Below are 23,846 nucleotides of genomic sequence, written 5' to 3'. Positions count from 1 at the left end.
AATGACACCGAGGTTTCATCCAGGGAGGGCCCAGGCCAAGGAGGGGGGAGATCGTAAAGGCGGCGCCTGGAGGTCAAACTTCGGGGACCGGACCCATGGGAGAGAAGGCTCCCATGGACGTCGACGGCGGGGGCGATCTTGAATTCGGCCCCCAGCCGGACGCAATTCCGGAGAACAATACGGCTCCAGAATCCGGCAGGCGGCCTCCCTCTGCTGGAGGGGGTATGCCTGTTCCACCGGCAACCTCTGTCCAACCAGAGGTGCCGGATACTTTATTGGCGGCGCTGAAAAGCGCCTCCATCATCGATGAACACCGTGCCCTTATGGGTGCGGTGATTGAGAAGATTCAGTCTGCTGAGAGTGAACTGAATGAATCCTGCATCAGCCTTATAAGAGGCTTTGAGGTATGTTTTACCAGTTTTGGAAGAGTGTCATAGTATAGATAGTAGCCCCTGATACACTGTTCGGTGAAAGAAAGAACCGGACAAAGGATCAAATTTATGTTCGCAGGAGACTCACTTGATGACATCTATATCTCTCTTTTTAAAAGCAGGCGTCTATAACGACTGCCGCCTCTCATACTGTGGAAGTATCCGGACTGAGGCAGAGTCTGGAGCGGGCCGAAGGAGAACTTGGCCGAGTGAAGAAGCAGTTGGAGGATAACCAAGGTATATACAGAAACCTTGTTTATTTAGCACAAATGAATAAGTGTGCATGGTGAAAATATTTTTATGATGTGTTCTAGGGGCGGCGGCCGAAATTGAGGCTCTTAAGAAGGCTGTGGCCGAAGCCAAGAAGAAGGCAGCCATAGAGCAGGCTCTCCGCGAAAAGCATGATGCCCGGGTTATTGAAGCTGAGCAAGAGCTTCAGGAGGTCATGAAGAAATGCGAGACCTTGGAGCAGAGTTTATTAGGGAAAGAATCCGAACTCTCCCAAGCTCGCCAAGACACAAGTGATGCCCGAGGGGAAGCCCAAGGTGCCCTGAAGGAAATCCAGGAGGCGAGAATAATTGCGGCTGGTAAGGATTTTTCTATACAATGCGGGTAGTTGAAAGGAGAAAAATAAGTTGATAATTTGAATTCTGATTTCTCCAGGGGTATTTGCGGAGCTGCCATGCAACATATCTGATGCCGCCCAATTCTACCGAGCCGAAGAAAGGAACACTGCAGATAAGCTCTTCTGTATGTAGTATCTGGCACCGAATTATCCAGTGCCCTTTGTCGATCAACTGAAGCAGCTGATCAAACTGCGTAAGGCGGCCGAGCTAGCCGTGAAGGATTTAATAATCCATCTATGGCCCACCGAGCCGATTCCAAGCAGTTACTTCGGGCTCATGAAGCGGCTTGTGAGTGCGTGCCCTCGACTCGAAGTCATCAAGCGGTCGGTCTGTATGGAGGGTGCGCGAATGGCCTTCGCCCATGCAAAGGTGCACTGGGGGAAGATGGATGCGGAAAAGCTGATGACCAAGGGACCGCCGAAGGGGAAGGAGCACCGCAAGCCCGAAATATATTACGATAGTGTCTTGAAAGGAGCCCGCCTTGTGGCGGAGCAATGCACCAAGGACATTATATTTCCTCGACTCGAAGTCATTGATATCTACTACACAACCTTCTTCTTGTAGACGTTGTTGGGCCTGCAAGTATACAGGTTTGTAGGACAGTAGCAAATTTCCCTCAAGTGGATGACCTAAGGTTTATCAATCCGTAGGAGGCGTAGGATGAAGATGGTCTCTCTCAAACAACCCTGCAACCAAATAACAAGAGTCTCTTGTGTCCCCAACACACCCAATACAATGGTAAATTGTATAGGTGCACTAGTTCGGCGAAGAGATGGTCATACAAGTGCAATATGGATGGTAGATAAAGGTATTTGTAATCTGAAATTATAAAAACAGCAAGGTAACAAGCGATAAAAGTGAGCGTAAACGGTATTGCAATGGTAGGAAACAAGGCCTAGGGTTCATACTTTCACTAGTGCAAGTTCTCTCAACAATAATAACCTAGATAGATCATATAACAATCCCTCAACATGCAACAAAGAGTCACTCCAAAGACACTAATAGCGGAGAACAAACAAAGAAATTATGGTAGGGTACGAAACCACCTCAAAGTTATTCTTTCGGATCAATCTATTCAAGAGTTCGTACTAGAATAACACCTTAAGACACAAATCAACCAAAACCCTAATGTCACCTAGATACTCCATTGTCACCTCAAGTATCCGTGGGCATGATTATACGATATGCATCACACAATCTCAGATTCATCTATTCAACCAACACAAAGTACTTCAAAGAGTGTCCCAAAGTTTCTACCAGAGAGTTAAGAACGTGTGCCAACCCCTATGTGTAGGTTCATGGGCGGAACCCGCAAGTTGGTCGCCAAAACATACATCAAGTGGCACATGATATCCCATTGTCACTACAGATAAGCACGGCAAGACATACATCAAGTGTTCTCATAAAAGACTCCATCCGATAAGATAGCTTCAAAGGGGAAACTCAATTCATCACAAGAGAGTAGAGGGGGAGAAACATCATAAGATCCAACTACAATAGCAAAGCTCGGGATACATCAAGATCGTGCCATAGAGGGAACACGAGAGAGAACATGAGAGAGAGAGAGATCAAACACATAGCTATTGGTACATACCCTCAGCCTCGAGGATGAACTACTCCCTCCTCGTCATGGATAGCGCCGGGATGATGAAGATGGCCACCGGTGAAGGATCCCCCTCTGGCAGGGTGCGGAACGGACTCCCGAGAGGTTTTTGGTGGCTACAGAGGCTTGCGGCGGCGGAACTCCTGATCTATCTTGATATTCGATGGTTTTAGGGTACGTAGGCTTATATAGGCGAAAGAAGTCGGTCGGGGGGTGCTCGAGGGGTCCACGAGACAGGGGGCACACCCAGTAGGGGGGCGCCCCCCTATCTCCTGGGCTGCTCGAGTATCTTCTGACGTGGACTCCAAGTCTCCAGGATGATAATCTTCCAAAAAATCACGTTGCCGAAGGTTTCATTTCGTTTGGACTCTGTTTGATATGCCTTTTCTTCGAAATACTGAAACAGGCAATAAAACAGCAATATGGGTTGGGCCTTCGGTTAATAGGTTAGTCCCAAAAGTAATATAAAAGTGTATAATAAAGCCCATAATCATTCAAAACAGATAATAAAATAGTATGAATGCTTCATAAATTATAGATACGTTGGAGACATATCAGTCATCAAGTGGTGGGTCTGTATGAAAGTTATTACTTACTTGGACTACATAACTAAGTCTGGAAGTAAGTATGCGGTGGTGAATACAATGACTACATACCACTAGGTCAGAAAGCAGCAGTAGTCATCCAACCTGCTGTATATATGGAATAACATACAATACATGTGTTGCAAAAAATGGGCAGAACTTATCCACACAGTGCATATGAATTGTAGTTTAATTGCTTGTATATCTTAGTAGATTTGTAATTTTTGATTACCACTACATCATGAGATACTTTTTGTAGTATGTTATTTATTGATATTTTCTACGCGGTTATGGGACATTGTACATGTTTGAATACCAATCCAACTTTAGAAAACATTAAATGCACAATTAATTTTGCAATACGTAGCTAAAAAAATGTATGCATGCATGTTCTATGGCTTATTATACAATCACAAAATGTTTTCGTCACCCAAAAAAATTCTCTCGATCGATTCTGAGCAAATATTTAATTATACAGAAATTTTATAATTTTAGGACGCATTAATGGGCTAGCTAGCACCACCATGCATATCTACGTAGAGAGAGAAAGGCTGTAAATGGACACCAAAGTTAGAGATGAGCAGAGTGAAGGCCGGAAGGCTGCAACATGCTCATCCTGGCCGATCCTCCCCTATAAATCCACGCCTTCATCCTTCCTTTGAACTCACCAAAAACGAGCAACTTCCCTTTTCGTCTACTCGTTTAACCCTTCGAACGGCAATGGTTCGCAAGAAGGTGCCCCTCCGGTACATCGGCAAGGACTCCACCCGTCGTCGTACCTACGAGACGCGTCGCAACTACCTGACGAAGAAGGTAGGCGAGCTAGGCATCCTATGCAACACCAAGGCCTGCGTTCTGGTGTATGACGAGGGCGCATCGGAGCCGTATGTTTACCCATCCCATGCCGAGGTGGTGGAAATCCTGAATCGGTACAAGGCCATGCCGAACATGCCACAGTTAAAGAAGACGATGAGCCAGGAGAAGTTCCTCACCAAGTGCCTGGCCAAGCTCCAGCACCAGGCCAACAAGCTCCAAAGCGAGCGTGAGGACCGCGACATCAGGGCCCTCCTACACAAGGCCATGCTCGGTGACAACCTCAACGCCGAGGAGGTCGCCAGTGTTGGCTGTACGTCAGGGGAGATCCACAAGAGCCTCGTTGAGCGCATCGCTAAAACCAACCCGCAGCTGCCGGTCTTCCAGTCCCAAGTACCATACGTCACCGGCAGCGTCAACATGGGGCCTCCGCCGATGTATCAAGCGCCCCCGCAGCAGCAGGCGGGCGGGCAGCCACCGGTCTTCCAGCCCCAGGTGCCATACATCGTCGGTAGAGCCAACATGGGGCCTTCGTCGATGTATCAAGCGCCACTGCAGCAGCAGGCGGGCGGGCAGCTACCAGTCTTCCAACCCCAGGCGCCATACATCAGCGGCAGTGCCGACATGGGTCCTCCGCCGATGTATCAGGCGCCACCGCACCAGCAGGAGGGCTGGAAGCCACCAGTCTTCCAGCCCCAGGCGCAGTACGTCACCGGCAGCGTCGACATGGGGCCTCTGCCGATGTATCAGGCGTTGCAGCAGCAGGAGGGTTGGCGTAACATGGTGAGATCCGAGGGGGACCACAGCGCCCTGGTCTATAATAGAAATGGCTACAGTACTGGTGGCCACGACGGCGCCGGCACCAGCTCGAGCGCCAGCTTCCCCCTCGATGATATGATGTCATCCTTGGACGATATGGAGTTCGAGTTGTAGTGAGGCGCCGATCGTGGAGCATCTTCTTCGTGTTGTTTTTCTCCCATATGTGAGGAGAGGATCCTCATGCGCAGTGCATGGTCATGCGTCTCGTCTCATTTTATTTAGTTTTGGCATGGTTAAGATGCATGAATGGCATCGTTAATAAGGATAGAAATTTGGTCTTGGTCGTGCTCTTGGAGCCAAGGCATTTCATTCTAGTTGCTGAAATTTTTATTCTGGATATCTTCTTTACCTCTATTGTCCATTTGGAGTAACTAGTACCCCCTCTGTAAACTCACATAAGACTATGTAGTGATCTAAATGGTCTTTGTATCAACATGTTCTATAGGCATACCCTGCAAAGCTGTGTATTACGGGACTTTATTAGCCACTGATAGTTACCTGAGTGATGCTATCAGGGAAAATGTTTGATATGTCATGGTAAAAAAATCTAACGTTTGATTTGTAGCGAAATCCAAGAACAACCTAGCTATTTTTGTCGTATGTTGTGAAATGAGAATTACTATTATACACTTTCTTTTTTCGTGTCTAGATTTTTTATTTTTCTGGTGAGAGTGTTTTGAAGAGGTAAATGTCCTAGAGCAAGGTGAATGTGCTGGATGTTCATCTTTGCCAAGATAAAGATGTGTAACTTAATTACATGTTGACAGTTTGTCCGATGTGACCAATAGTTTTTTTCTTTCCATGTATCTAATTTTGTCTTGGTCGCATGGAAAAAATATTTCAATCCGAAACCGAATCGGAAAAGCCTTACATGGATTACAAGACTAAAAAAGGCAAATAAAGTGAAGAGAAGAAAAAAGAACTAGACAAGTCGCATAAGGAGAAAGAAACAAAAGGGGAGAAGGGTTGTCTTATCTAAAGTTACATATCTCTTTACCATGTAGTAATCCTTTTCGTGGTTCGGCGTATGGTATCACTGGCCGAGCTATGGATGCCCAAAAAAATCAGGTCATTCTTGGCTTACCAAATCCGCCAATAAAGGATGAAGATGGCATATAGAAATGGATTTCACATAAGGATCAATGAAACCATTTGGTGAAAGCAAACTCTACACCGTGGCGGTGTTGAATTCTCTCGATTTCCACATGCCATAAATCCAATGCATTCCTCATTTGTTAGGGTTATAGCTTCTATAATCTGCTTTATCATCTTGAGCTCAGTCTCTGCAATGTGCGTGAATTTGGTATGCTGGTTGCAGACATGCGCCAAGGACATATGATGTTGAACAAAATTTATATCCTATCTCAAGGACAGATGCTAAATATCATTTTTAGGGAAATGCTAAACACCATGTTGTTAAATTCCTTCCGCTAACTACAACCATACATAATGAACCACACACACACATGCTGATTATATAGTACATTGTTCTCTTTAATAATGCACACGCATGTAATAATGTGATTTTCTAGAACTTTTTATAGTAATTGGTAGAGCTTGTCTACACCTGGCAGGTTGTGACATGTATATACATTGACAGGGGGCCAATCGGCCTTGGTTTTGCACAACTTGGTTATTGATGTCTGCTAGAACTACTTAAGTATTTCCCCAAAGAGGAAGGGATGATGCAGCACAACAACGGTAAGTCTTTACCTCAGTGATGAGACCAAGGTTATCGAACCAGTAGGAGAACCACGCAACACAACATAAATAGCCCCTGCACACAAACTGTTCAACAATTAGTTATGTGCAGAATCCGTGAGAATTTGTAGTTTCGTTCCTTTCGGTTGACGTATTCTTAAAGTTTTTCCCGAGGTGTGTGTTAAAATGTCTATAATACAATTAAATTGATTTGTGTGTTGATTAATTGATATGAGTTATTTCCCTTAACCTAAAGTTGGAGTTCAAGATCGGTAGAATATTACTTTTTTCATGGCTCAGCAGAACATTACTTACAAGCATTTCAAAAGAATCACAATTGCCATTTATTATTGTTCAATCAAACTCACGTCAACAGTTAAAGGACATCTAAAGGACTCCATCATAAATATTCTATAAAAATAAAGCATATGAAAGTTTCTTTTCAATAAATGTTAAATCATATTGGAGACGTTAACTATTACGAGGATTAATAAATAGTATTCAACTACCTCCATTCACACATAACTGACGTGGTTTGAACAAAAGCCACACTAGTTACTTCCGAATGGAGGGCCCTTTATTTTTTTTTGTTATCTACATTATGATCTTCCATGGAGTTGGAAAAATGTTCACTATGGGTGAGTGGGAGAAGGGCACCTTGATCTTAATGAAAATACTGATGGCGTGCTTTGGACCCTGAGTAAAACTAGGAAATCCAGTACCTAGTCTATTTATCAATGGCTTGAACAAAGAGTCCATTACAAGCGGATCTAGAAAGCCAAGATTCCTTCAAGAATTCAAATTTTCAGGTGGCAATTGTGCACTTATTTTTATCATGACAATGCAGAACTTGTGAAAATGTACGGTGTATGGGATCCCATATCGGTTTCTTTTGTTATCAAATTAAATGACCCAACACATGTTCTTCATTTGTTAATTGTGATTATCATGTGGTTTAGGCCTTTGGGGGTGTGTTGGGATTAACAGTGGGTATTTGATGTTATCCCAATTTTTGCTTTTATTTGTTTACCATTTTTGTTCTTTGTTGGGCTACCTGAATTGTGTATAATAGAGTGACTTATGATAATCTACTGGTGTGTAGTCTCCTTGATATTGTTTTTACCCTTTGGTCTCTCTTGATTCACTAGACATGGCTTCGGAACGAGGAAGATGGGGAACTTATACGTGGTGGGACTAAGAGCATGATTGGTTTGATGCCAAAAATTGGCATGCCAACATTTGACAAATGCCAAATATTGGCTAGTGTTTGCTTGGTTACTAATTTGACTTGCCAACTGTCCATGTCAAAACTGGCGGATCTTGGGTAGGGGGTCCCAAACTGTGTGTCTAAGGCTAACGGTAACATGAGGCGGGGGACACGATGTTTACCCAGGTTCGGGCCCTCTCGATGGAGCTAATACCTTACTTCCTGCTTGATTGATCTTGATGATATGAGTATGACAAGAGTTGATCTACCTCGAGATCGTAGAGGCTAAACCCTAGAAGCTAGCCTATGATTATGATTGTTCCTGTCCTACGGACTAAATCCTTCAGTTTATATAGACACCGGAGGGGGCTAGGGTTACACAGAATCGGTTACAGAGAAGTAGATCTACATATCCGGATTGCTAAGCTTGCCTTCCATGCAAAGGAGAGTCCCACCCGGACACGGGACGAAGTCTTCAATCTTGTATCTTCATAGTACAACAGTCCGGCCAAAGTATATAGTCCGGCTGTCCAAGGGCCCCCTAATCCAAGACTCCCTCAGTAGCCCCTGAACCAGGCTTCAATGACGATGAGTCCGGCGCGCAGATTGTCTTCGGCATTGCAAGGCGGGTTCCTTCTCCGAATACTCCATAGAAGATTCTAAACACGAAGGTCGTGTCCGGCTCTGCCAAACAAATTCCACATACCACCGTAGAGGGCACAATATTCCACAAATCTAATCTGCTGACAACTTTTCATAGCGTGACATCACGCCATGGCCCGGTCATTATTCGAACCGTTTTTCTCAACCAGCCAACGCACATATCGCGAGGCGGTTTTGTTGGCCCGTCTTGTCGAAGCAAAGATTGTGTCTCCTTATCACGGGATTGTCATCAATACAGGCGTGGGTAACCCAACCACGCCATCAACATGGTCCTTGGGGAATAAGCGAGTTTACCGGGCAAGTGGGGAGGCGCAGGATCCTTGCTGCCTTTATAAGGGGATAAGGACTCCCTTTTTCACCCGTGCCTTCTTCTTCCTCTGCTCATACACTCCCCCTCGCTCGAGCCCTAGCGCCCAAGAGTTCGTCTTCTCCGCCCAAAAAAGGTCTTCCGAAAATGTCCGGATCCGGAGCAGGAGGCAAGTGGATGGCCTCTACCGTTTGGGAGAAGGATATCAAAAAGCTTCGGGAGGCCGGGTATCTGGCCAAGAGAATCGGCCATCGTCTTCCGATGGCGGGACAGCTCGTCCCTACTCCGGAACCCCACGAGAGGGTGGTATTCCTTCCTCATTTTGTCTGCGGGTTAGGGTTTCCCCTCCACCCATTCATTCGCGGCATCATGTACTATTACAGGATCGATCTTCATGATCTAACCACCAATTCCTTCCTCAACATCTCGACATTCATCGTCGTGTGCGAGGCCTTTCTCCGCATCTCGGCACACTTCGGATTATGGTTGAAGGTTTTCAATGTGAAGCCCAAGGTAGTGAGCAGCGAGCATGCCGAATGCGGAGGCGCAATGGTGAGCAAGATGCCCAACGTCACATGGCCAATAGGTACTTTCAATGATTCCGTCAAGGAGTGGTAGAGGGAGCGGTTTTACATCACAGAGCCGTGCGGTAAGGAATGGGCCGATGCTCCCAAATTCCGATCTAGAGCCCCCCTGCGGCTTACGTCCTGTCCCAAGAAGGGCCTGAATTGGTCTTCGTCTGACGAACTATCGATGCTCCAGACGCCCATCAAGGATATGGAAGACAAGAACATCAAACTTGTCAATGTAGCCCAGGTGATGTTAGTTCGCCGGATTCTTCCTTGTCAACACCGGGCTTGCAATTTATGGGAACCCGACCCGGCCAAGCACCAGACCCTACGGGAGCTCTTTGGCTCCTCGCACAAGGACATTTGGAAGGTGCTTTTTAAGTCCGGCAAATCATGGCCCGACTCCGCCGAGGACCGCGGGTACCAATTGTCCCGCCCTGCAAGTTCGGTAAGTCACTGTTGTGTTGGTAATTCGTATGTTTTATTCGCATATCCTGAGGAAAATGCTTAATGTGTTTTCCACAACTCTCATAGGGTTGGACGAAGAAGGCCGGGTGGATCTACTGTCCGGCCCCACTGCCAGAAGAACTGGCCGGCCCGCTTCTGACGAAGATGCTGGTCCCGGCGCCTTACAAGGCGCCGAAGAAGAAGGCCAAGAAAGAGGCCAAGAAGACCAGGGCGGCCTCCATCGCCGCGGCGCCTCGGACACCAAATCTGAAGACTCCAATGCCCGTTCTTCCTTCAAAGAGGACGAGGAGGAGGAGGGAGACGAATCCCCCTCGGGGGTAAGAAAGAAAAGGACGGCCTCCACATCCATGGAGGCCGAGTCGCCTAAGAGGGCAAAAACTCCTCTTCCCGAGGAGTCCACCACCGATGATAGCAGCCCGGAGTGGGATCCTAGGGCCCAGCCCCTGGTGAACTCGTAAGTATATAAAGTCCGAACACGCTTATGCATCCAGGTTCGTCTTGGCATTATATTTTAATCTGAGCCATACTTCTTTGCAGTCCGGCGAGGTCCCGCACCGAACAATCCTCATCGGAGGATTTGCTGGGTTCGGATGCTATGGAGAGTGGGACACCCCCGAAGGCCTCTTCCCCCAAACATGTGAATTACACCGAGGTTTTGTCCCAGGAGGACCCAGGCCAAGGAGTGGGGAGATCGTAAAGGCGGTGCCGGGAGGTCAAACTTCGGGGACCGGACCCATGGGAGAGAAGGCTCCCATGGACGTCGACGGCGAGGGCGATCTTGAATTCGGCCCCCAGCCGGATGCGATTCTGGAGACCAATACGACTCCAGAATCCGGCAGGCGGCCTCCCTCCACTGGAGGGGGTATGTCTGTTCCACCGGCAACCTCTGTCCAACTAGAGGTGTCGGATACTTTATCGGCGGCGCTCAAAAGCACCTCCATCGTCGATGAACACCATGCCCTTAGGGGTGCGGTGATTGAGAAGATTCAATCCGCTGAGAGTGGACTGAATGAATCATGTATCAGCCTTATAAGAGGCTTTGAGGTATGTTTTATGAGTTTTGGAAGAGTGTCATAGTATAGATAGTAGCCCTGATACACTGTTCGGTGAAAGAAAGAACCGGACAGAGGATCAAATTTATGATCGCAGGAGACTCACTTGATGACATATATCTCTCTCTCTTTTTACAAGCAGGTGTCCATAGCGATTGCCGCCTCTCATACTGCGGAAGTATCTGGACTGAGGCAGAGTCTGGAGCGGGCCAAAGGAGAACTTGGCCGAGTGAAGAAGCAGTTGGAGGATAACCAATGTATACAGAAAACTTGTTTATTTAGCACAAATGAATAAGTGTGCATGGTGAAAATATTTTTATGATGTGCTCTAGGGGCGGTGGCCGAAATTGAGGCTCTTAAGAAGGTTGTGGCTGAAGCCAAGAAGAGGGAAACCACAGAGCAGGCTCTCCACAAAAAGCACGAGGCCCGGGTTATTGAAGCTGAGCGAGAGCTTCATGAGGCCGTGAAGAAATGCGAGACCTTGGAGCAGAGTTTATCAGGGAAAGAATCCGAACTCTCCCAAGCTCGCTAAGCCACAAGTGATGCCCGAGAGGAAGCCCAAGGTGCCCTAAAGGAAATCCAGGAGGCGAGAAAAATTGCGGCTGGTAAGGCTTTTTCTATACAAAGCGGGTAGTTGAAAGGAGAAAAATAAGTTGATAATTTGAACTCTGATTTCTCCAGGGGTATCTGCGGAGCTGCCACACAGCATATCTGATGTCGCCCAATTCTACCGAGCCGAAGAAAGGAACACTGCGGATAAGCTCTTCTGGATGTAGTATCTGGCACCGAATTATCCGGTGCCTTTTGCCGATCAACAAAAGCAGCTAATCGAACTGCATAAGGCAGCCGAGCTAGCCATGAAGGATTTAGTTATCCGGCTATGGCCCGCCGAGCCAATTCCAAGCAGTTACTTTGGGCTCATGAAGCGGCTTGTGAGTGCCTGCCCTCCACTCAAAGTCATTAAGCGGTCGGTTTGTATGGAGGGTGCGTGAATGGCCTTCGCCCGCGCAAAGGGGCACTGGGGGAATATGGATGCGGAAAAGCCGATGATCGAGGGACCACCGGAGGGGAAGGAGCACCGCAAGCCCGAATTATATTATGATAGTGCCTTGAAAAGAGCCTGCCTTGCGGCGGAGCAATGCACCAAGAACATTATATTTCCATGAATACAGTCATGTTGTCCTTTGTAATGTTGAACAAGGTCATTTCTATTATTTATTGCCTGTTATTTGGAATTTTTTCCTCCTGTGCGGCCGTTTTATATATTAATCCTGAGAGTTGGCCAGTCGTCGGCTTCTGCCCCCACGTAGTAAGTACGGGGGTGTTCGGGATAAACCTGAGCACTCTTTATCCCAGTTTTGGGTCCTTGAAGGAGGTGTTCAGCACAGCGAACCAAGCAATCGGACTATAGGGCTTTATCACTCTCACTTAGCCATAGGAGTTTGACGAAAGGAAGGTAGGCGCAGCCCTTGGTGTTCGGAAGACCGCACGAGGGGCTCTATAAGCACCTGATCGGAAGAAAAGCCGATCCATCGCACGCTACATTGGTTATGGCATTATGCGGAAGAAATCCTTAAAGATTTTACAACCTCTCGAACAGCTGTCCAGCTCTCGATCTATCATGACAGTCAGTTTTTGGCTTTCTCTACTGAGGTGCTCGTCCGGAAGAACCGGGACACAATCGCAATAGTTCTCCCTGTGCTACCTTAGCCGATATAGTGGAACATAAGGTACCAAAACATGGGATCCGGGCAAACCCAACTATTGACCCAAGACATGATTCGGAGCTGATGCATATAATGCTATAAGTTCGGGGTCGAACTGTCGTGAAGGTGTTCGGACTTTATTGCCGTATTATGGGTATAATGAAGCCCCTAGCATATTAAGGCATATCGCGATGTGCAGCTGCCTTTTTACAAAAGAGTTTCAATAAGAAATAACAGCAGATAAGCATCATATATATCCACATGTTGTATTTGAATAATACGCTGATGCGTATGAGTACAGGTAATGTGATAAAAAGAAATATGACTGCGGAACCTGCTCAAACCAGGCTGGAGGAAGTTGTATGCGGATCCGGAGTGTGGTCGGATGGTCATCGAGGGGAATATCTAGAGATTCCCTTACGCGTTCGAACTGTTTCCACGCCATCAGTCATGGCCTATGCGAAGGTGAACCTGCAAAGAAAATGCAAGAAATGTTTGTGTGCCACATAGCGGTTGAGCCGCAGTATGTGGCATGTTTTAACTTTTGCCGGAGTGTTTAATTGAGCTCCGGACGAGCCGGGCTATCCTGCCGCGCAGTAGTTCGGACTCCTTTGGCGGTGGCCAGGAGCTTGGCCGTCGACTCGAGGTTCGATTGAAAGGTGCCACTCGTTGCTTCTGCTGTTAAAGAGGCGGTAGACTCTTCGGCATTGAGAGGAAGTTCGGCCCTGCCATTAACCATGATGACGCCGCGTGGACCGATCATCTTGAGTTTACGGTAGGCATAATGTGGCACCACGTTGAATCGAGCGAACGCGGTTCGTCCGAGCAGTGCCTGATAGTTAGTGTGAAAGGGGACGATGTCGAAGACTAACTCTTCGATACGGTAATTGTTTGGTGATCCGAAGACTACCTCTAGGGTGATGGAGCCTGTACAACTAGCCTCCACACCTGGTATAACACCTTTAAAGGTGGTTTTAGTGGGCTTGATCATCGAATGATCGATACCCATCTTGTGCACCCTTCTACAGAAGGTTTAGACTGCTGCGTACGTCCATAAGGACTCGTGTGAGGTGGAATCCATCAATTATTGGGTCAAGGACGAGTGCGGCTGGATTGCCCTGATTGGTATCGGCCGGACAATCCGTACGATCGAAGGTGATCGTCCATAGGTTATATTGTGGGGCGACTGGCTCCGTTAAGTCGATGTCCCTAAGAGTGCACGTATGTTCCAGCTTGGGAATGTGGGTGGCGTTTATAGTGTTCACCGTTTTGATTTGCGTTGGAAATTTATTTTGCCCTCCTATATTCGATGATCGGGGCTCCTCGTCGTCATCGTCGCTTTGAGACCCCTTCCCATTGTTTTTGGGACCTGACCTGCCGGCTTGTCTGAAGACTCGGCATTCTCTGTTTGTATGATTGGCTGGTGTTCCTGGGGTGCCATGAATTTGGCATGGATGATCGAGTATGCGGTCCAGACTGGACGGGCCCGAAGTGTTATTTTTGAATGGCTTTTTCCGCTGACAGGACTTAGAGCCACTGAATCCCGCATTGACTGCCGTGTCTTCGGCACTATCACCGTTTTTGCGACGCTTGTGTTTGTTGCGTCGTGGTTTGTCGTTGCTATCTCTGGCTTTTGATGTGCCAGGATTGCTTGTTGTGTTGTTGATACAAGCCAACCAGCTATCCTCGCCTGCACAAAAGCGGGTCATGAGTGTCATGAGGGCTGCCATGGAATTTGGATTTTCTTGGCCGAGATGTCGGGCAAGCCACATGTCACGGATGTTATGCTTAAAGGCCGCTAGGGCTTCGGCATCCGGACAGTCGATAATTTGGTTCTTTTTAGTTAGGAACCGAGTCCAAAATTTCCTGGCTGACTCTCTGGGCTGTTGGGTTATGTGACTTTGATCATTAGCATCCGGTGGTCGCACATAAGTTCCCTGGAAGTTGTCCAGGAATGCATCTGCCAGGTTCTCCCAACTCCTGATGCAGTTTGCCGGCAAGCTGTTCAGCCAATGCCGAGCTGGTCCCTTGAGTTTTAGTGGGAGGTACTTGATGGCGTGTAGATTGTCCCCGCGAGCCATGTGAATGTGGAGGAAGAAATCTTCTATCCATACCGCGGGGTCCGTAGTACCATCATATGATTCAATGTTCACAGGTTTAAACCCTTCTGGGAATTCATGATCCATTACTTCATCAGTGAAGCACTGGGGGTGTGCGGCGCCTCTGTGCCGGGCTACATTGTATTCGGTCCGGCCGGATTTGTTGGTATATCTAGCATGATGGTCATCTTCACGCGTTGGGGCACGCCTCCGCGATCCGTAGATCGATCTTGACTGTCCTGCTTTGTTTTTCAATTTGTCTCGCAGGTCATGCGTGGAGCCCCGAGCCTTTGTATTTTTGCTTGATTGGCGACGGGGTGCGGGCTGTACTTCGGGCTGATATGCCGCTTTGTCTCGGCCACGAGGTGGCCGGTCAGCCACATCATGCGCTGGTAGTGTAGGCTTTAATGCCTCCTCCTCGAGTTGAGGTAGCAACCTTCGCTTAGGGTAACTTTTGGTAGGGCGCTCGAGTCCATATTCTTCGGCTGCCAGGACCTCAGTCCATCTATCAGTTAGCAGATCTTGATCAGCTTGGAGCTGCTGCTGCTTCTTCTTCAGGCTTTTTGCAATGGCTATAAGCCGGCGCTTGAAGCGCTCCTGCTCGACGGGATCCTTAGGCACGATGATTTCTTCGTCGCCAAGGCTCACTTCATCTTCGGGGAGGCGCATGTAATTGTCATCCTCTAATTCTCCATCTGTTGCATGTTCCTTAGGGCTAGCTTGCCCATCCTCCCACTCGGTCTGCTCGAAGACTGGCTGTACGGGATTGTTTTCATCTTCGGCAACATCCGGATTGCTATCATCTCTTGTGCCGGTATCGCTATTTTTGCTATGGCGGGGCTTAGAGCGGTGCCTATGACGCTGGTGCTTAGATTGCTTCTCAAGGGGATTATCCTCCATTGCCTCATCGCCATTGCTTCCTTTGGGGTATCCACCATGTATATATCATATGATGAGGTGGCTGTCCAGCGCCCTGAGGGCAGTGGTTCCTGTTCTTCTCCTGCATCGTCGTCCATACCGTCGATGTCTTCGGAGTTGAAGTCAAGTACGTCGGTTAAGTCATCGATAGTGGCTATTAAGTGGGTGGTGGGTGGGGAACGAATTTCTTCGTCGTTCGCTTCCCACTCCAGCCGGACATAGTTCGGCCAAGAGTCTCCTGACAGGGAGAGAGACCTCAATGAATTTAGCACATCGCCCAAAGGCGAGTGCTGAAAGATATCCGCAGAGGTAAACTCCATGATCGGTGCCCAATCAGATTCGATAGGCACGGATGCACGCGGTTCAGAGCCTGTAGCCGGAGACGAGTCCGGGGGTCCGATGATACCGGCCTCATAGGAGGTGAGGTTAGTGTTCGGCTCTATCGCCGCTGAGGGTGCGGCCTCCTCGGCGGGGTCCATCCACCCATCCTCGGATGGCACGATCTGCTCCGGATTGAACGGTGGGGCGGCCGCAGGTGTGATCTCCTGAACACCGTCCGATGGCAGATCTAAGTCATGATCATCCTGATTGTTTGGCGCACCTGACATGGGCTCGAATCCGTCGAAGATCAAGTCTCCGCGGATGTCAGCAGTGTAGTTTAAGCTTCCAAACCCGACCTGATGGCCAGGGGCATAGCTATCGATCTGCTCCAGATTGCCAAGCGAGCTAGCCCGCAGTACGAAGCCGCCGCATATGAAGATCTGTCCGGGGAGGAAAACCTCACCCTAGACCGCATTGTTCAAGATGATTGAAGGAGCCATCAAGCCTTATCATGACGACACAGTGGAACTCTCAATGAAAGCACCAATGTCGGTGTCAAAACCGGCGGATCTCGGGTAGGGGTCCCGAACTGTGCGTCTAAGGCTAATGGTAACAGGAGGCAGGGGACACAATGTTTACCCAGGTTCGGGCCCTCTCGATGGAGGTAATACCCTGCTTCCTGCTTGATTGATCTTGATGATATGAGTATTACAAGAGTTGATCTACCACGAGATCATAGAGGCTAAACCCTAGAATCTAGCCTATGATTATGATTGTTCCTGTCCTACAGACTAAACCCTTCAGTTTATATAGACACCGGAGGGGGCTAGGGTTACACAGAGTTGGTTACAGAGAAGGAGATCTACATATCCGAATTGCTAAGCTTGCCTTCCATGCAAAGGAGATTCCCACCCGGACACGGGACGAAGTCTTCAATCTTGTATCTTCATAGTCCAACAGTTCGGCCAAAGTATATAGTCCGGTTGTCCGAGCAACCCCTAATCCAGGACTCCCTCACCAACCTTAAAAGAAGTAGCCAATTTTTGGCAACTTTTGAAATTACCAATTGTTGGCTTGCCAAGTATTGGCAATGCCAAATGTTGGCATCAAACCAATTAGCCTTGAAGCAAATGATAGAACATGTAGTTGCTATTGTTGGCCATGTTCATGGTACCACGCCTACGAACAACAACGATGTTGTTTAGCCTGGTTCGATGGTGTGAAGGATCTGATGTCAAGATCTTTTATGCTCTCTTGTTATCTTTGGTTTGAATCTCATACTTTGTTGTAATCCTGCAACTATCTTTCGTCATAGCTCAAAACTAATTTGGCTAGTGCTTATAATTTTTTTGCATCATAGTGGGTGCTCGAGAGCGAGCAGTCAACATCAGATTTCCTATTAGTCCTTCAAGTCGCTACCTTCATTCTCATCCCCTATATTGTTTTCTTAACAGGTTTATTTTTGTGGCATGGGGCCTTACATGCTTTATAGCCTAACAATGCTTGGTCCGAGGGTGATCTGTCACTAGGGGGTCCGCTTTAGATCCATGCCAGAATAAGCTTCAGCGCTCGAGTTCATCAACGAGCTGCGTGATCCTCCCCATAGTAGCATGCGGCTCCCTCGCCCTTTCGCTAGAGTGATGGAGGTCGATCAGCCACTCGGGTTGTGGCTGCGTGTGTGTGGCTGCTGTAATGGTGTCATGTGGATGAACGTTGAGTTCCTCGCACCTTGCATCATGTTCCTTAGGTGCGGGTGGAAAACCTTCGCCCGCGCCCACTATCTTGCAGAGGGGCGCGTCCTCCGCTTCAAGTTGGTGGAGACTAACACGCTTCCATCAAGATCTTCGGGCCTTCAAGCGCTCGTCTTGGGTACTGCGTGCAAAGCTCGAGTGACATGAAAGCTCCTCCTCGAGCGACAATGACAAGGAGGACCCAAACGGTGAAGACAGCGACGGTGAGCCCCCGGTCGTCTAGTCCAAACACAGCAAGTCGGACTCCGGCTGAACGCCGGCCGCACCATCATCACCAGCTGAGCGCCGACAGCACCATCATCAATAGCTGAGCACCGAAAGCAATGGTAGAGAATGTTCTACTAGATTGTTCTCTAGAAAGCACGTGCTCTGAAGCTCCTAATCATTGTATATGTTCTACTAGATTGTTCTCTACAAAAAGCAACACATAAAAGATTCCTGCAGTTTGCGTGGAAAAGATTCCATAATTGAATTGTCTCTCTACGAGAAACGGAAATTTGAGAATATAGAGAACACTTCGGACTTTTTCTAAGAAGACAATTCCATGCATACTTATTGTAGTCATCAATAACACTTAAATAGTATGTGTGAGTGACCAATAATGGAAGAATGTGTTGGTCCCCTGACATCAGAAATGAAAAACTTGGTGACTGATGTCTACTACACAACCTTCTTCTTGTAGACGTTGTTGGGCCTGCAAGTGCACAGGTTTGTAGGACAATAGCAAATTTCCCTCAAGTGGATGACCTAAGGTTTATCAATCCATAGGAGGCGTAGGATGAAGATGGTCTCTCTCAAACAACCCTACAACCAAATAACAAAGAGTCTCTTGTGTCCCCAACACACCCAATACAATGGTAAATTGTATAGGTGCACTAGTTCGGCAAAGAGATGAAGATACAAGTGCAAAATAGATAGTAGATAAAGGTATTTGTAATCTGAAATAATAAAAACAGCAAGGTAACAAGTGGTAAAAGTGAGCGTAGACGGTATTGCAATGATAGGAAACAAGGCCTAGGGTTCATAATTTCACTAGTGCAAGTTCTCTCAACAATAATAACATAGATAGATCATATAACAAGCCCTCAACATGCAACAAAGAGTCACTCCAAATCCACTAATAGCGGAGAACAAACGTAGAGATTATGGTAGGGTACGAAACCACCTCAAAGTTATTCTTTCGGATCGATCTATAAAAGAGTTCGTACTATAATAACACCTTAAGACACAAATCAACCAAAACCCTAATGTCACCTAGATACTCCATTGTCACCTCAAGTATCCGTGGGCATGATTATACGATATGCGTCACACAATCTCATATTCATCCAACCTACATAAAAGTACTTCAAAGAGTGCCCCAAAGCTACTACCGGAGAGTCAAGAACGTGTGCCAAACCCTATGCATAGGTTCCCAATGTCACGAAACCCGCAAGTTGATCACCAAAACATACATCAAGTGGATCGCAAGACATACATCAAGTGTTCTCATAAAAGTCTCAATCCGATAAGATAACTTCAAAGGGGGAACTCAATTCATCACAAGAGAGTAGAGGGGGAGAAACATCATAAGATCCAACTACAATAGCAAAGCTCGGGATACATCAGGATCGTGCCATAGAGGGAACACGAGAGAGAACACGAGAGAGAGAGATCAAACACATAGCTACTGGTACAAACCCTCAGCCCCGAGGGTGAACTACTCCCTCCTCATCATGGATAGCACCGGGATGATGAAGATGGCCACCGGTGATGGGATCCCCCTCCGGCAGGGTGCTGGAACGGGCTCCCGAGAGGTTTTTGGTGGCTATAGAGGCTTCCGGCGGCGGAACTCCCGATCTATCTTCTTCTCTGGAAGTTTTACAATACGTAGGTATATATGGGCGCAGGGAGTACGTCGGTGGAGCTACGGGGGGGCCACGAGGCAGGGGGCGCCCCCCACCCTCGTGGCCAGCTCCCGTATCTTCTGACGTAGAGTCCAAGTCTATCCGGTGGCTTTCCTTCCAAAAATAACTTCTCCAGTTGATTTCGTTCCGTTTTGACCCGTCTTATATTCCTTTTCGTCGAAACACTGAAATAGGCATAAAACAGCAAATCTGGGCTGGGCCTCCGGTTAATAGGTTAGTCCCAAAAATAATATAAAAGTGTATAATAAAGCCCATAATCATTTAAAACACATAGTAATATAGCATGAATGCTTCATAAATTATAGATACGTTGGAGACGTATCAGCATCCCCAAGCTTAATTCCTACTCGTCCTCGAGTAGGTAAATGATAAAGAAAGAATTTATGAAGTGTGAATGCTAGAGGTGCACAAGTTTGATCAACGATAATTTCAATCACCTTTACTAGCATCATTATATGTCATAACAGTAGTTCAACTCATAAAACTTTTCACAAACTAGTAACAAGCAATTCACATGTTAAAGCATAGGCCATAAACATTCTTGAAAACTAGCAAACTTCATTCTTAGTCATCGAAACAATTGCAATTCATCTTTATTTTCAGGAATAGCAAACTCCACATACTCAACTATCATATAGTCTTCTACAATTGCTAACACTCACACAATACTTGTGGTTATGAAGTTTTAATCAGACACAGAGAAAGATTGGGGCTTATAAGGTTGCCTCCAAACGTATTCACCTTTGGGTGATGTCAACAATAATAGTTCATGCTAACGTACATCCAATTGGATATATATATCAGGATCACCCTAACACAAAGTGCTTGCCAAAGGATAAAATGAAAAGAGGGAAAGGTGAAGATCACCTTGACTCTTGCATAAAGTAAAAGATAGGCCCTTCGCAGAGGGAAGCAGGGATTTGCAGAGGTGCCAGAGCTCAATTTTGAAATAGAGATAAATAATTTTGAGAGGTATGATCTCATTGTCAACATAACTACCCAGAGTTCCCAATATATTTCATACTACATACATTATAGGCGGTTCCCACGCAGAATGGTAAAAGTTTATACTCCCCCAACCACCAACAAGGATCAAACCATGGCTTGCTCGAAACAACGAGTGCCTCCAACTAACAACAATCCTGGGGGAGTTATGTTTAATTATTTTGATTTGATTTTGATCTTTTTGATCATGGGACTGGGCATCCCAGTTGCCGCCACTTTCTCGTGAATGAGGAGCGGAGTCCACTCCTCTTGAGAATAGTCCACCTAGCATGGAAGACACTGACATCCCATAGTTGCTACATGAGCAATTTGGGCATACAAAACAGATTATAATTTGAATGTTTAGAGTTTGGCACATGCAAATTTACTTGGAACGGTAGGTAAATACCATATATAGGTAGGTATGGTTGACACTCATGGCAAAACTGGGTTTAAGGATATTGGACGCACAAGCAGTATTCCCGCTTAGTACAGATATTTAGGCTAGCAAGGGGAGAAAGGCAAGCTCAACATGTTTGAATGATCCATGACAATATACTTTAACTGAGATGTGAGAAAACATAACCCATTATGTTGTCTTCCTTGTCCAACATCAACTCTTTAGCATGTCATACTTAATGAGTGCTCACAATTATAAAAGATGTCTATGATAATATATTTATATGTGAAATCTCTCTTCCTTCAATATTCTTTCATGAATTGTTCAAATGACTAATACAATGCTTGCTAACCGTCAATAAATTTACAACCTCTACTTCTTAGATGTGAAGTCATTACTCCCCATGGAATAAGCAAATGAGGCATATATAATTTCAGATTCATGACAATCAACTCATTCAACAATTTACTCATAGGATATAAGTGAAGCACATGAGTAAATGAAAAACTACTCCAAAAAGATATAAGTGAAGATCAATGAGTAGTCGAATAATTATGCAACTATGTGAAGACTCTCCCATTTAATAATTTCAGATCTTGATACTTTATTCAAACAGCAAGCAAAGCTAAATAAAACTACATTGCAAGGATAGCACAACTCATGTGAAGAAGCAAAAACTTAGGCTCAACCGATACTAACCGATAGTTGTTGAAGAAGAAAGGTGGGATGCCTACTGGGGCATCCCCAAGCTTAGATGCTTGAGACTTATTGAAATATTATCTTGGGGTGCCTTGGGCATCCCCGAGCTTGAACTTTTGTGTCTCCTTAATTTCTCTCATATCATGGTTTCTCTTTTTATCAAAATCTTCATTCACAACAAACTCAACAAGAACTTGTGAGATAGGTTAAGCCAACGCAAAACCTTATCATTTTCTACTGTAACAAATCATTAAAATTATTATTCAGCATTTAATACTAAATGTATCTGCATATTTAAAACTCCTATTCTCAAATAGAATCATTAAACAAGCAAACATATGCAAACAATGCAACCATAATAGCAATCTGCCAAAACAGTAGAGTCGGTAAAGAATGCAAGAGTATCAATACTTCCCTGACTCCAAAAATTATGAACTAAAATTCCCACTGTAATAAATTTATCAGAGCTTAACATGCAAAAATATTCAACGTTATACCATTCTCCGACTTTTCTAAGGAATTTTTGCAACAGTGGTAAACTTTCTGTTTTCAAACAGCAACATGTATACTAGCAAAATAAGCATGGCAAAGGCTATCCTTGACTTTTTTTTATTGAAACTAAAGATGCAGAACATTATTCTAACTAACAGCAAGCAAACAAGATAAAATTACGCTCCAAGCAAAACACATATCATGTGGTGAATAAAAATATAGCTCCAAGTAAAGTTACCGATGAACGAAGACGAAAGAGGGGATGCCTTACGGGGCATCCCCAAGCTTAGTTGCTTGGTTGTCCTTAAATATTACCTTGGGGTGCCTTGTTCATCCCCAAACTTAGGCTCTTGACACTCCTTATTCCATAGTCCATCGAATCTTTTACCCAAAACTTGAAAACTTCAACCACACAAAACTCAACACAAAACTCGTAAGCTCCGTTAGTATAAGAAAATAAAACCACCACTTAGATACTGTAATGAACTCATTATAAATTCATATTGGTGTAATATCTACTTTACTCCAACTTATCTATGGTTCATACCCTCCGATACTACTCATAAATTCATCAAAATAAGCAAACAACACAATGAAAACAGAATCTGTCAAAAACAGAACAGTCTGTAGTAACCTGTATCAAACTTATACTTACGGAACCCCAAAAATTATGAAATAAATTTCTGGACCTGAGAAATTTGTCTATTAATCATCTGCAAAAATAATCAACCTAAAATCACTCTCCAGTAAAAAATGGCAGCTAATCTCGTGAGCGCTAAAGTTTCTGTTTTTCACAGCAAGATCGCATAAACTTCACCCAAGTCTTCCCAAAGGTTCTACTTGGCACTTTATTGAAACAAAAGCTATAAAACATGATTACTACAGTAGAATAATAATGTGGACACACAAAAACAGTAAGGATAAATATTGGGTTGTCTGCCAACAAGCGCTTTTCTTTAATGCCTTTTTAGCTAGGCATGATGATGTCAATGATGCTCACATAAAAGATAAGAACTGAAACATAACGGGAGCATCATGAAGCATATGACTAGCACATTTAAGTCTAACCCACTTCCTGTGCATAGGGATTTTGTGATAAAACAACTTATGGGAAAAATAATCAACTAGCATAGGAAGGTAACACAAGCATAGCTTCAAGAATTTAAGCACATAGGGAGGAAACTTGATATCATTGCAATTCCTACAAGTATATGTTCCTCCCTCATAATAATTTTCAGTAGCATCATGAATGAATTAAACAATATAACCAGAACCTAAAGCATTCTTTTCATGATCTACAAGCATAGAAAATTTACTACTCTCCACATAAGCAAAATTCTTCTCATGAATAGTAGTGGGAGTATCATGAGAGACTTGAACACTAAAAATTGTTTCCACATCAAAAGAGTAGTGTTCAGAAAAAGGGTAATCATAATCATGACAAGATTTGTAAATATAATCCTCACTACTTTTTATAGCATAAGTTTCATCACAATAATCATCATAAGTAGCAACTTCGTTCTCATCATAATCGATTGAAACCTCTCCCAAGATAGTGGAATCACTAAATAAAGTTGACACTCTTCAGAATCTACTTTCATGTTCATCACAATAAGATTCAACATCCTCCAAAATAGTGGGATCACTACTTCCTAAAGTTGACACTCTTCCAAACCCACTTTCATCCTTATAATCATCATAAGTAGGAGGCATGCTATCATCATAA

General features: G+C 45.5%; 1 protein-coding gene across 1 annotated transcript; it reads left to right on the top strand.

Annotated features, from left to right (window-relative positions):
- Window positions 1–3,964: 3,964 nt before the first annotated feature.
- Window positions 3,965–4,990, top strand: LOC119360661. Its single transcript, XM_037626201.1, has 3 exons — window positions 3,965–4,217; window positions 4,380–4,552; window positions 4,634–4,990. Exons 1-3 carry the CDS (start codon window positions 3,965–3,967, stop codon window positions 4,988–4,990), a joined length of 783 nt encoding a protein of 260 aa, XP_037482098.1.
- Window positions 4,991–23,846: the final 18,856 nt, after the last annotated feature.

The sequence above is a fragment of the Triticum dicoccoides genome, chromosome 2B (assembly GCF_002162155.2).
Source record: "Triticum dicoccoides isolate Atlit2015 ecotype Zavitan chromosome 2B, WEW_v2.0, whole genome shotgun sequence".
NCBI classification, from domain to species: domain Eukaryota; kingdom Viridiplantae; phylum Streptophyta; class Magnoliopsida; order Poales; family Poaceae; genus Triticum; species Triticum dicoccoides.
The sequence above is the reverse complement of the archived record's forward strand: the minus strand, read 5'-3'. Positions and strand labels throughout refer to the sequence as shown.

Coding starts and splice junctions, on each gene's coding strand:
- LOC119360661 (XM_037626201.1), top strand. CDS start 3,965: ATGGTTCGCAAGAAGGTGCCCCTCCGGTACATCGGCAAGGACTCCACC. Junction 4,218..4,379: donor ACAGTTAAAGAAGACGATGA/GCCAGGAGAAGT, acceptor GCTGTACGTCAG/GGGAGATCCACAAGAGCCTC. Junction 4,553..4,633: donor CACCGGTCTTCCAGCCCCAG/GTGCCATACATC, acceptor GCGGGCGGGCAG/CTACCAGTCTTCCAACCCCA.